General features: G+C 45.2%; 1 protein-coding gene across 1 annotated transcript in view; it reads right to left on the bottom strand.

Annotated features, from left to right (window-relative positions):
- Positions 1 to 1,170: 1,170 nt before the first annotated feature.
- The window catches only part of ca4a (carbonic anhydrase 4a), a 57,846-nt gene continuing 45,307 nt past the window's right edge, over positions 1,171 to 13,709 (bottom strand). Inside the window, exons 5-8 of the mRNA XM_085964497.1 lie at positions 11,717 to 11,809; positions 10,442 to 10,508; positions 8,660 to 8,823; positions 1,171 to 5,885 (exon numbers count right to left, since the gene is read on the bottom strand). Coding sequence (XP_085820623.1) covers positions 5,706 to 5,885; positions 8,660 to 8,823; positions 10,442 to 10,508; positions 11,717 to 11,809 — 504 coding nt within the window. The 3' untranslated portion in view covers positions 1,171 to 5,705. The remainder of the gene's footprint in view (positions 5,886 to 8,659; positions 8,824 to 10,441; positions 10,509 to 11,716; positions 11,810 to 13,709) is intronic.

Here is a 13,709-nt window from a genome sequence, read left to right on the forward strand (position 1 = left end):
GCTCTAACTCACCCAGTCTCACATCCCCTTACTGCTCTAACTCACCCAGTCTCACACCTCTTACTGCTCTAACTCACCCAACCTCACATCCCCTTACTGCTCTAACTCACCCAGTCTCACATCCCCTTACTGCTCTAACTCACCCAGTCTCACACCTCTTACTGCTCTAACTCACCCAACCTCACATCCCCTTACTGCTCTAACTCACCCAGTCTCACATCCCCTTACTGCTCTAACTCACCCAGTCTCACACCTCTTACTGCTCTAACTCACCCAACCTCACATCCCCTTACCGCTCTAACTCACCCAGTCTCACATCCCCTTACTGCTCTAACTCACCCAGTCTCACACCTCTTACTGCTCTAACTCACCCAGTCTCACATCCCCTTACTGCTCTAACTCACCCAACCTCACATCCCCTTACTGCTCTCACTCACGCAGTATCACATCCCCTTACTGCTCTAACTCACCCAGTCTCACATCCCCTTACTGCTCTAACTCACCCAGTCTTAAAATTCTTTTTTTTCAAAATCCCCCCATGACCTCACCCCTCCCCCTCTCTAATCTCCTCCAGCCCTGCAACCCTCCGAGATGTCTGCGCTCCTCTAATTTTGGCTCTTGAGCATCCCCGATTTTAATCACCCCACCATTGGCGGCCATGCCTTCTGCTGCCAAGGCCCTAAGCTCTGGAATTTCCTCCCTAAACCTCTCCGCCTCTCTTTCCTCCTTTAAGACGCCCCTTAAAACCTACCTCTTTGGCCAAGCTTTTGGTCATCTCGCCGTTAATATCTCCTTATGTGGCTCGGTGTTAAATTTTGTTTTATAACGCTCCTGTGAAGCGTCTTGGGGCGTTTGACTATGTTAAATGTGCTATATAAATACAATTTGTTGTTGTCTTGCATCTCTTACTGCTCCAACTCACACAGTCTCATCTGAAACAGCCACGAATGAGATTGCATTTTCATAAAACGTGATTCCCACACTTTCTTTAGTAGCTGTCTATTTGGGACGAAGCATAGACTTCTGTTCAACTTTTAATGAAAAGTAATGTCAGGACTTAGGTTACTCATCAATATACATTTCAAAATGATGAGAGTTGCTCTAACTAGCCAAGGAGTCCTGTCATATAGTCCATCCTCTGTTATTTAAAGAAAGACTGAAGGAATTGGATAGATTGCACTCTTCTTTATTGATTAAAAAAAGTCACAAAACAACCTGGAAAAATATCTGGTTTGAAAAGTTTTACATTATACAAAATATTTTTCAATTTACAAATCAATAACAATCATCCAGTTCTCACAGTACTGCCAAGATACATTCATACTGTTAAGAAAATTACAAATTTCAGTGAACTTTATTTACACGTTTGCATTAATTACAATTCAAAATGTACAGAAATATTACAGGATTTCCTTACTGCATACAGTTTGAACAGAATACAATGGTTTGAATTTGCCATGTCTTCTCATTAACAAACAACATAAAAAGATACAGGCAACAACATTTTCGTTGAACTTTACATTGCTAATACAATGTATTATAACAAAAATAACTTGGTCAAATGCAAGTAAACTGGAAAGAGGCAACATCTCTTCAAAGGAGCCTTTGTTCAATGGTCTCAGTAGAGGCATATCTCCTGCCTTTTGCTTTGTTGCTAATTCACTTGTACTGATCACGGCTAGGATGTTCTTCACCACCATCAAGCACGCTAAAGCTCCGAATGGATTTATTTTTGAGGTTATGTCACCCTATAATTTTTTTGTTCCTATTGCTCTTCTCCACTCGAGACTGCCCGAGGTCACACACCCAAATTATAGCACTGCGTGGCCTAGGAACAAATATTTCTTTCTCCATCTACCATATCATCATTTACATTTCACAGGGACAGAGGATTACCAACTGCTCAGTGCTACAGCGGTTTTCTAAATTAATATTTAGTCCCATGTTTCTCAATCTGTGTATATATAGAAGGGAAAACAGCTTTCTGCCTAAACAAAAGATATACACACATACATTACTAAACCGTCATAGCCACTGTGGCAACCTGAGATTTTTTGATTTCTGATTTTGTTCAAACTTCAAAGTTGCTGAGTTTATGTTACTGAGGACAGTATTGAATAACCTCAATGGAAAGTTAACTAAGTTATTGATCTGTTTACATTAGAACAGTATCCTTCTCCCTCCTATTTTACAAGTTATTTTCTGCCATCTCTTAGGTCTCTTTGTTCACCATTTCCTGCAGATGGCGACGGGGTCCCTATTCTCAGACCGCTTACCAGTGTCATTGTATCTGACTGCTATGAGGTATCAGTGAGTATCTCAGCTTGACCTGCTTAACCATTTACCCTTCCTCTGGGAGATTGCCACAACCACAACCTTGCTCAATGCCTTTCCCTGATGACCTGTCTGAAATTTCAAACTCAGCCCGAAGAAACACGAGTGAAAAGTCCAGTAACTGTACTAGCATTGACTGGCTCAAACCATTGGAATATTAATGAGCTCTTCCTTAGGACAGCGTAATTGGTAAAAGAAAAATAATGGCATTGTTCTAGGCTAAAACAAATATAACTTAAAATTGACCCTTTGAACAAAAAAATAAACAGGCATCAGTTGACACTGGGAAATTGCAGTACATTACTACAAAAGGAAACCTACACTGAATGTGAAAATGTTCAATTTGTGCTGCTTTATGAAGGGGACAAATATTCTCTGTTTCAGACACATATCCAATATCTTTGAATTATCTCATGTATTACTGCACTAAAAAATTAATTTTTAAAAGTATAAAAGAACTATTCCACTTCTATTGGCTCACTCAAATCCGCTCAGATTTACGGTAGACATTGTCCGCCATTTTTATAGCGCCCTTTCCTCCTTAATATATACTAGTGAGGGTAATGAGTGCAATGGTAGAACATAAGAACATAAGAAGTAGGAGCAGGAGTAGGCCATACGGCCCCTCGGGCCTGCTCCGCCATTCAACAGGATCATGGCTGATCCGAACCTAGACTCACGTCCACTTCCCTGCCCGCTCCCCGTAACCCCCAATTCCCTTGTCTGCTAGGTAACTGTCTATCTCCGTTTTAAATTTATTTAATGTCGCAGCTTCCACAGCTCTCTGAGGTAGCAAATTCCATAGATTTACTACCCTCTGAGTGAAGAAGTTTCTCCTCATCTCAGTTTTGAAACGGCAGCCCCTTATTCTAAGATTATGCCCCCTAGTTCTAGTCTCACCCATCAGTGGAAACATCCTCACCGTATCCACCCGATCAAGCCCCCTCACAATCTTATATGTTTCGATAAGATCGCCTCTCATTCTTCTGAATTCCAATGAGTAGAGGCCCAACCTACTCAACCTTTCCTCATAAGTCAACCCCCTCATCTCCGGAATCAACCGAGTGAACCTTCTCTGAACCGCCTCGAGAGCAAGTATATCTTTTCTTAAATATGGAAACCAAAACTGTACGCAATATTCCAGGTGTGGCCTCACCAGTACCCTGTATAACTGAAGCAAGACTTCCCTGCTTTTATACTCCATCCCCCTTGCAATAAAAGCCAAGATTCCATTGACATGGGGGGGGGGGGATGTAACTCTCATCTGATGGGAGTGGAGTGGCGACTTTTCCCCTCCCTCATCGCAGGGAGTTGGGTGTCAAGCTAACGATCTGGCCATATAAAAAGGGATTTTGACACATTTTGAAACAACCCAGAGGATGATCTGCTGGATGTAAAGCGGTGGAAGGAATGGGTTGTCTCTTGTGCCATTTGGTATGGAGGAGAAGGAGAATTTTATCAGCAAGTATGCAATTCAGAAGCAGATTGATGATCCTCTAATATTCTTGCCTTTAGAACTGATAACCTGTGAAGTGCTTGTATGAAACATGACACGGTTCAGTAAACACTGCAGGTCTAATGTGTGTAGCTGATCACCATCCTGAACTCTACAGTTACTGAAAACATTTGCATTATTTAACCTGTGTTCTACAGCATAACATTACATGGACTGCCTGTATAACCCCTGAAGACTGTGTAAAATTGAAATTTGTTCTTATGGAACTGTATAACTATTCTTAAATTACTCCCTAAGCATCTCCTTTAGATATTTGATTATAAGTTAAAATAAATGTTGTCACTAAGGACTGAAATTGTGCTGTATATTAGTAATGACCACATTTACATGTTTATATGAAATTTCTTTGCTATTTTAATGAAAGAGTTAACCTGTTTATTGTTGCTAATACTGCACTGTGATTTCAAGTACTTCAGCATGCTTGAGGAAACAATAATCAAGCTTTTCATGGGATGACTTGCTTACACATTTGCGCCACTTTGGAGCTCTGCACAATTCACCAGCTGACATGATTTTTCAAAGCAATTGTTGAAGGAATCTATTTAGAGATGAAGTTGGCTAAAAATTGTGCTGCATACATTTTTAATAATTGACTTTTTTTAGTTAATAATAGTTCTCAGGCATTAGTTTCTAGTGCATTATCAAGTGAAGCAAATGCAAGCAATCCCAGTTTGTTCAGCATGGATTTGTTCAGACCTAACTGGATTCCTTTTTTGTACAATTGTATAAAAACAAGTATTTATCTGATGCCTCAATATGTCTATGTTAATATCAATACAATAAATATAAAATGCATAAAGCCTAATGAAACGTTAAGTGCAGTGAATCAATTCTATTTTAAAGGGAAACTTCAGAAAAGCAAATCGAATAGATTTTAATTTAAACTAATTCCTAGCATGTCAAAATAAAGCTACCAATGTTTGAAATACCAGATGGGGCGAGACTGAATCTGAGTGCAGCCCATTCCATCCTGACACCGCAGCTGATATACTGGGGTCGGTTAATTTTGAACGCCTCTATTACATCTCCCCTTAACCTTCTCTGCTCTAAGGAGAACCATCCCAGCGACTCTTTTTTCTCCACATAACTGAAGTTTCTCATCTCCGGTATCATTCTAGTAAATCTCCTCTGCACCCTCGCCAAGCCCTTACTTATCCAAGTAATTTCCGCAGGCCAACAGTTAAAATCGCCGTGACCTCCTTCTGCCACGGATGGGCAGGAATCTAAAAAAAAACCTACTGGCAGTTAAAATCTCCCCTATTATCTTTGTTTATTGCTAGAAATGGTGCCAGTTACATAGACCCACTGGGAAAGCTACTTGAGATAAAGAGATTGTATACAGTTGGTTGCTGTTTCAGAAACAGAACAGGGTCACTCGCTCTTTTGTTTTAGTTTTGACAGAGTGTAGTTGTAAGTTCAAGTGCTTTGTTTTCCTTTCATTTGCAATGTTTTAATATATTCTGATGTATTAAAGTGCTTTCCAGTATGTATGGCATGTGTGAAAAATGGACTTCTATTATGAAGGACAATCAGTTGAATGAAGCAAAACATGTTCTAATGAGATTTCCTGATTAAACTGCCTCTGCTGTACCACTGTACACATACACCAAAAATAGCAAGCTAGTGCATGAGTACCACCTATCTGCTAACTGTGCTGATAGATTAAAGTGACGACAGGACAGGTTTTTTCTTATTCCCTTTTCACTTCAGGACTTCTCTAACAAGAAGCGAAATGTTGGTTACTGTTAATCAGTACAGATCGAGATATTTATATTACTGGAGTTTCCCTTTAAATCCATTGGACAGGAGGAGAAAATGCGCTCTGCATGCGATAATGTTATGATCTTCAGGTTGCTCAGTTGAATAATATAGATGACCAGACTGCAAGTAGCACTGACAGCACTGCAGCATCAAAAGGTCTGACAGCTGAATCTGAAACATAGACTATACGACCATTTCCTTTTTGAACAGGCCTGAAGTTTAAAGCCATGTGTTTTGAGTCATCGTAGAAGAGAGTTTTAGAAAATGCGTTGAGCTGAAACAATAAAGATAAACCCCATGTTAAGTTTCCAGATGGCAATTTAAAAAAAAAAATCCAGATATAATTATTTTTGGAGAATTTTTTCCATAAACATAAAGAACACAACAAATAACGTATTGTTACATGGCTTAATCGAAAACTCCCAGTGTGAAGACAATAAAATATGGATAGGAAATGGACATTACAACCTGAAAGGAAGACCTGCACCCAATCCAAAACAGCAGATACAAGATCCAACTTAGCAGCCTATAGAAACAGAGAGATTAGCTACCATTGGGGGTAATTTCAACTTTCAGCAATGGTGTAAATTGGGTAATATTGGATTGAATGGCCATTATACACTTCAATGGCAAAGAAAATTGGACGGAGTGTATAGTGGGCAACCATTCTGATGTACACATCCCCACTGAAGTTGAAAGTTCCGGTGAATGATTGTTCAGATTAATTAAATTACATGCTGGTTTAATGATTTGTACTTTTATCCCAATTACTTGTTCATGTGACTATTCCCCTCGATGGAACTGCTTTTTCTAAAAACTGAGCGCTGCTGGCTTCTCCATAACCAGCACCAGTAGCTTCCGCATGAGAACCCAATAGGACCACACACTGTGGCAGGTCAAGACAGGTGAAGTCAGTTTTCCATCCTGCCCGGAGATGCAGCACACCACTATATGAATCACTCCACAAATAAAACATACCAGATTTCAAATGTTGGGCAGCTGTGGCTCTTAGATATGTTATAAAATTACACTGTAAAATCCATTTGCGTGACTAAATAGGCATTAAAAATATGAAAGGTGTATTATCAACTTAACAATTTTTCTTTCATTGATACATTATTAATTATGGTTGAACAAAATATTATTGCACCACACATCCTCACATCAATATACCAGCAGAGATGTTCAAACATTAACTCAAGCAAGTCTACAGAGCTGCAAAATTGGCACGACATGTTCTGGACTAAACATGAAATCTGTACAGCATTCAAAGTTAAGGATGACAAAGATTCTGCTACCCGTCCACTGATCTTCTGTATCATAAATTTAACAAATGAATTTGCTGTTATGTGCAGGGAGTGTAAGTAATTCTAGTGGATTACAGATTCCAAACACAACTCAATGAAGATTTGTCATCCATTTCAGGATGGATTCGTGTGCTGCAAAGCTTATTAATAGTCATTGTTACCTCCAGACTCGACTATTCCAATGCTCTCCTGGACGGCCTCCCATCTTCCACCCTCCGTAAACTTCAGCTCATCCAAAGCTCTGCTGCCCGTATCGTAACTCGCATCAAGTCCCGTTCGCCCATCACCCCTGTGCTCGCTGACATAGTGGCATAGTGGTTAGCACTGTTGCCTCACAGCGCCAGGGACCCGGGTTCAAATCTGGCCTCGGGTGACTGTCTGTGTGGAGTTTGCACATTCTCCCTGTGTTTGCGTGGGTTTCCTCCGGGTGCTCCGGTTTCCTCCCACAGTCCAAAGATGTGCAGGTTAGGTTGATTGGCCATGATAAAAAATAAAAAATAAAATTGGCCCTTAGTGTTAGGGGGGATTAAATACGTGGGGTTACGGGGATAGGGCTTGGGTGGGATGGCTGTCGGTGTAGGGACCAGGTGCTAGGGTTTGGATGATCAGCCATGATCTCGTTGAATGGCGGAGCAGGCTCGAAGGGCCGAATGGCCTACTCCTGCTCCTATCTTCTATGTTTCTATGTTTACACTGGGTCCCTGTCCAGCAACGCTGCGATTTAAAAATTCTCAACCTTGCGTTCAAATCCCTCCACGGCCTCACCCCTCCCTATCTCTGCATCCTCCTCCAGCCCTACCACCCTCCGAGATCACAGTGATCCCAAAGGAAGTTGTTAAGGCTGAAGGAGGCATCCATTAGGACCAATTTGAATCAACAATTGGGCCAGGTGCCCCAGGCTTCCAATTAATACCTTCAACATCCTCTCGCGGCCTGTGTAAAGTAATAATATACCTCATTTGTGGCACCCAGCACAACATCCTGCTGGTTAGCCCATTCTTCCAGCTAGCGAGTGGAGCTGACTAGATCTCCACGTGACTCCACCAACAATATTATGTGCACCAACGGAATGGGTGGCACAGCGGGTTATAACACGGTTATTTTACCAATGGGATTTGGGTTTGAATCCTTCTCAGGCTGATGAGATAGAAAAAAAGACTTGCATTTATATAGCGCTTTTCACAACCTCAGGACCTCCCAAAGCGAATGAAGTACTTTTGAAGTGTGGTCACTATTGTACTGTAGGAAACACGGCAGCCAATTTACACACAGGAAGGTCCTACAAGCAGCAATGTGATAATGACCAGATAATCTGTTTTAGTGATGTTGGTTGAGGGATAAATATTGGCCAGGACTCCAGGGATAACTCCCTGCTCTTCTTCAAAATAGTGCCATGGGATCGGTTACATCCACCCGAGAGGGCAGACGGGGCCTCAGTTTAACATGTAATGAAAGACGGCACCTCCGACAATGCAGCACTCCCTCAGTACTGCACTGAAATGTCAGCATAGATTTTGTGCTCAAATCACTGGAGGCTTCCTTCTCTGCTTAGGAACATAAGTGTAATGGTTTTGAGCAGTCTTAAACTGGTCACTGACCCACAGCACAAAAATTGCCCCCTTCTTTTCCTTTAACTAGATAGACGAGAGCCAGAAAAAGACCAGTGGAGCTTTTTCTAAATTAAGTCCTATCATTGGTATGGTAGCATTGTTTACCCAGGTGCTCAGCACACAAGCCTTACCTGCCTCTTGCTGAGAAGAATGGGTTCTTCAAATACTGTCCAGATTACTGCCTCAGAACACCCAGGAGTAGTTAATGAGCCGTGATAGCGGTAGTATTTTTTAAGCCTTTCCTGGTCTAGAATAATGTCCTTCAGTGGGAAAGGTTTCAACGGACTAACGTTACCTAAAAAAAATAGCAATTTAGTGGGGAAAGTACAAAGAACTTTAACATTATCTGAAGAAATGAACTGATAATAAAACACATTTTGCTAACTACAGCCTTGAAATTACATTGTGCGAAGATTAGTGCATGAATGCAAAACAAGATCATGTTAAATTCCTTCTTTTTTTTTTAACATTTATTCACGGGATGTGGCGTCGCTGGCAAGGCCAGCATTTATTGCCCACTCCTAATTGCCCTCGAGAAGCTGGCGGTGAGTTGCCTTCTTAAACCGCTGCAGTCCATATGGTGAAGGTACTCCTACAGTGCTGTTAGGTAGGGAGTTCCAGGATTTTGACCCAGCAATGATGAAGGAACGGCAATATATTTCCAAGTCAGGATGGTGTGTGACTTGGAGGGGAACTTGTTCCCATGTGCCTGCTGCCCTCGTCGTTCTAGGTGGTAGAGGTTGCGGGTTTGGGAGGTGCTGTCGAAGAAGCCTTGGCGAGTTACTGCAGTGCATCTTGTAGATGGTACACACTGCTACTTTAACAAAGCTATTAGCCAGCTTACTTTAAATGGGTTAACAATTCCTTTAAAACAGGGGGACTAAGGAATTTATTATGACCATAGAAACATAGAAGATAGGAGCAGGAGTAGGCCATTTGGCTCCTCGAGCCTGCTCCGCCATTTAATGAGATCATGGCTGATCATCCAAATTCAGTACCCTGTCCCTGCCTTCTCCCCATATCCCTTGATCCCTTTAGCCTTAAGAAATATATCTAACTCCTTCTTGAATATATTTAATGAATTGGCCTCTACTGCCTTCTGTGGTAGAGAATTCCACAGGTTCACCACTCTCTGGGTGAAGAAATTCCTCCTCATCTCTGTCCTAAATGGCTTACCCCTTATCCTTAGACTGTGACCCCTGGTTCTGGACTCCCCGGCCATCAGGGACATCCTTCCTTCATCCATGTGGAGTGTTCTATGTTAGTCTCCGTATGGCATACATTCAAGGCCACTAAGGGTTTTATGAGATGCTATATAATGTAAACTCTGTAGGGCTAATTTTAACTCAAAAAACGGGTGGGTTTGGGTCGGGTGAGATGTTAAGTTTTAAAATCTCAATCCCGACCCCAACCCATCTCCAAACCGCCCACTTCCGGTTTAACAGAGACGAGATTGGGGGCTCCCATTTATAAGTATTATAATGAGGCACATGCCACATATTTAACCTATCTTCCAGGTTTAACCCTGACCGGCCGGGTTTCCCCGAGCCTTGGGAATCCCGGCAGCTAAAGGGAGGTAAGGACTGCTTCGTGGGCCAAGAGGAGCAGGAGTGCTTCTTTCCGGCCCACTAAGCTAACCTTCTTCCCTGCCCGCCATTGGCCCCACCCAGTGATCAGACCCCACCATCCCTACCTGCTCCTGGCCTGTGGCCTCCTCCAGAGCATTCCCCGCCTGACAGGGAGCCAAGCCTATCTATCAGGTTGGGTTTCGGGCGGGGAACGTGCTTGGAAAAAAAAAGACGCACGCTATCCGCTAAAACGCCAGTGTGTTTCCCAGCCAAAATTCCTCCCCCTCACCCCACTCCCACCTCTGCTCTACAGAAGGTTTTTTTTTTACTGTTATTAATATTTACCTGGACGTGGAACTGTGCTCAGAGCATCAATCAGGCGTTCGGTTTTTGAATTCTTTTCACCTGATTCCTATGAAGAGATAAATAAAAGCCAAGTTGATCAACAGTGCAGAATGGTTAATCAGGTAGTGTTTATCTATAATCAAAAATAGGAAACTTGATTGGCTCAGTAGGTCCAGGTTCAATCCCCAGTCTGATCTCAGCCAGGGCAACAATTGAAATATTACAATTGGCTTCAGTGCTCCTGAGCTAGATGAGGGGAAAATGTCAATCAGGGTTCCTGCTCCTGATCAGTAGCCAGCAACTCCTGCCGCAACATTCAAACACGGGTGAAGTCAGGGTTGCGTTGGTGTTCGATCCCCGACCCTGGGGGAGGGGGAGGTGTCCAAACCCCGACCCCGGGAGGGGTGGGTGTCCGATACACGGGGCCTTTGTATGTGGCGGGGGGGAGCTTCAGGAGCCAGGTTGGGGAGGGGTGGGGGGAGCACTCCTGCTTCTCCTGGCCCACAAGCAGTGCTATGAAGGCACTTACCTTCTCCCTCTCTTGAAGCTATCCTCACCTCACATCAGCTGCCGGGTTTCCAGAGGCCTGGGAAACCCAGCTGCCCACTGTAATACTTGCAAAGCAGGTTAAATCAGAGGCTGCCAGCCTCATTAAAATATTTAAATTGCCAACCTGCCTCCTGGGAGTGGGTTGGCTGCCCGCCCCTTGTCCCGCCTCCGTTAAACCTGGAAGTGGGTGGGTTGGAGGCGGGTCCCCGACGCGCTCAAAACTTTGCCCGATTTTACCCCTCACCCGCACCCAATCCCATGCACTCACTCATGTTAAAATTCTCCCCAATGAGTAGAAAATCTAGCCTCTAATGTCTAGGCACAGACATGAAGAATAGCCACTTGAGATAAATATTCGAGAGGCTAGTGCCCTTTGGAGCATCCTCTCATTGTGCACCAGAGGCTTCAGGAAATGGGTGGTGCATACTAACAGCTCCATTATCAGTAAGGCTGGTAGCTAGGCCATACAGAAATTTCATGAAAGTTTGCAGAATACCATATTTGATAAATAATAGATGGAATACAACTAAAACCAAATGTTAATACAGTTGTTCTTCTATGAAACGATCAGACATCTTCTGTGATGTCTCCGAGTCTATTTTTCAAATGTTAAATGTAATTTCACAGTACTGGCATTGTGAAAATATTTCAGCTGTTGTCCTCTGTCACAACTGGCTGAAGTGATCCCCGCCAGTGGTAGTGTAAATACCGAGGAGCATTACTCACAACAAACATGAATCCCAGCACAGCCAGACCATCCGGATCTTTTAAAGCATCGTCTATGGAACTGTATTTTTCATTCATGTGGACTATATGCAACTGCAGAAGACAGATTCATGATGATTACAAATCACACAGAATGCTGCATAAGAATTATAGTTATATAAGCTTACAGCAAGATGGCATCTAAATTACCATGTATGTGAATTCATAGTACAGCCCCAGAATCTATATATATATAAAGGAATCGTTCTGTCTGTCCTTCTGTCTGTCTGTCTGTCTGTCTGTCCTCGGGTGTGCGTCTGTCCGGCTATGCACTCGAAAGTTACAGAGCGTACCTACGCGTGCGTTACGTCGAAAGAAAGCTTACCTTTCCGAAACCCTGGTAAGCGTATTTACGTTTCAGCCGGACGAAAATCGCGCCCGCGGTATCCGAAAAACCTTCAACATTCCGCTCATTAGCATCTCATTATCCGCTCATTAGCGACAGAGTGACCTCGAGGTCGACCAATCGTACGCCGGGTTGCTGGCGCGTGCGGCCGGGCCCTCCTACGGTCGAGTGACGGGACGATTGACCAATCCTACGCTTTGGTGACCTGACGGTCGACCAATCGGTGCGTGTGTGGGCGGGCCTTATCGTTCTGAACCGAGGTGAGTAGCCGCCATCTTGCTTCCATTCTTTTTCCTGCTTTCTGCGTCTTTCTTTTCAAATATACATTTCCAGCAAAAAAAAATTGCTTTTATTAAATTGTTTAAAAAAAGACTTCAATCATTTGTAAATTTTTTCTCTTACCTGAACATTCTTTTTCCTACCTTTCCCCGTTTTTGTAAGGCCTGAGAACCTAGGCTCAAAGCCTGGGCCTCTCCTGCCCAGCCACGCCCGAGCTAGGTAATTGTCCCACGGCTTCTGCTAAGCTCCCCCCCCCCCGGCGCTGTCACGTTACCCGGGGCAACGGCGTCAGCCACGAGGGTCACGGGACATACAGGGTGTGCGCGCAGCAGGAGCAGCTGAGACGCGGCGTCTCTCTCTGTTCCCCGCTCGGCTCGGGCGGGGGGGCAGGGCTCTCGGGAGTGCGGATCTTGGGCGGGGCTTAGAGAGCGGCAAGGGTTACCCCGACAACCGGGCCCGCCGGCCGTCTCTCACAGCCGCAATCGGCTTGGAGAGCGAGAAGGGTTACCCCGGCAACCGGGCCCGCCGGCTGTCTCTCACAGCCGCAATCGGCGGTCTTGAAGCCAGCTCGGGAGGGCGGCGCTCCGGAGACCGGGACGCCGGTGCTCGGGGCTCGGGATATCGGGGGGGGCGGGGCTTGCGACATCGGGAGGTGGGAGATCGGGGGGCGGGACATCGGGAGATCGCGGGGCGGGACATCGGGAGATCGCGGGGCGGGACCTCGGGAGAGCGGGGCTCGGGGGGGCGAGCCCTGGGGGGGCGGGGCTCGGGGGCGGGGCTCCGGAGATCGGGGGCGGGGCTCCAGAGATCGAGGGGGCGGGGCTCGGGAGATCGGGGGGGGGCTCGGGAGATGGGGGGGGCGGGGCTCCGAAGATCCGGGGGGGGCGGGGCTCGGGAGATCGGGGGGGGGCAGAGATCGGGGGGGCTCGGGGACTCTCCCCCTTCCTTCCCCCCCTCCCCCCCCTCCCCTCCCCCTCCTCTTCCCCCCCTTCCCCCCACCCCTCTTTCCCCCCCTCTTCCCCCCAGTCGCTCTCTCTCTTCCCCCCAGTCGCTCTCTCTCTTCCCCCCAGTCGCTCTCTCTCTTCCCCCCCAGTCGCTCTTTCTCTTCCCCCAGTCGCTCTCTCTTCCCCCCACTCGCTCTCTCTCTTCCCCCCACTCGCTCTCTCTCTTCCCCCCAGTCGCTCTCTCTCTTCCCCCCAGTCGCTCTCTCTCTTCCCCCCAGTCGCTCTCTCTCGTCCCCCCAGTCGCTCTCTCTCTCTCTCTTCCAACAACAACATGCCCTCGAAAAAGCCTCGGCACCACCGGGCACTCCAGCTAGTATAATCATAT

Source organism: Somniosus microcephalus, chromosome 22, assembly GCF_052327205.1.
Source record: "Somniosus microcephalus isolate GS21.2 chromosome 22, FLI_Smic_1.0, whole genome shotgun sequence".
Lineage (NCBI taxonomy): Eukaryota > Metazoa > Chordata > Chondrichthyes > Squaliformes > Somniosidae > Somniosus > Somniosus microcephalus.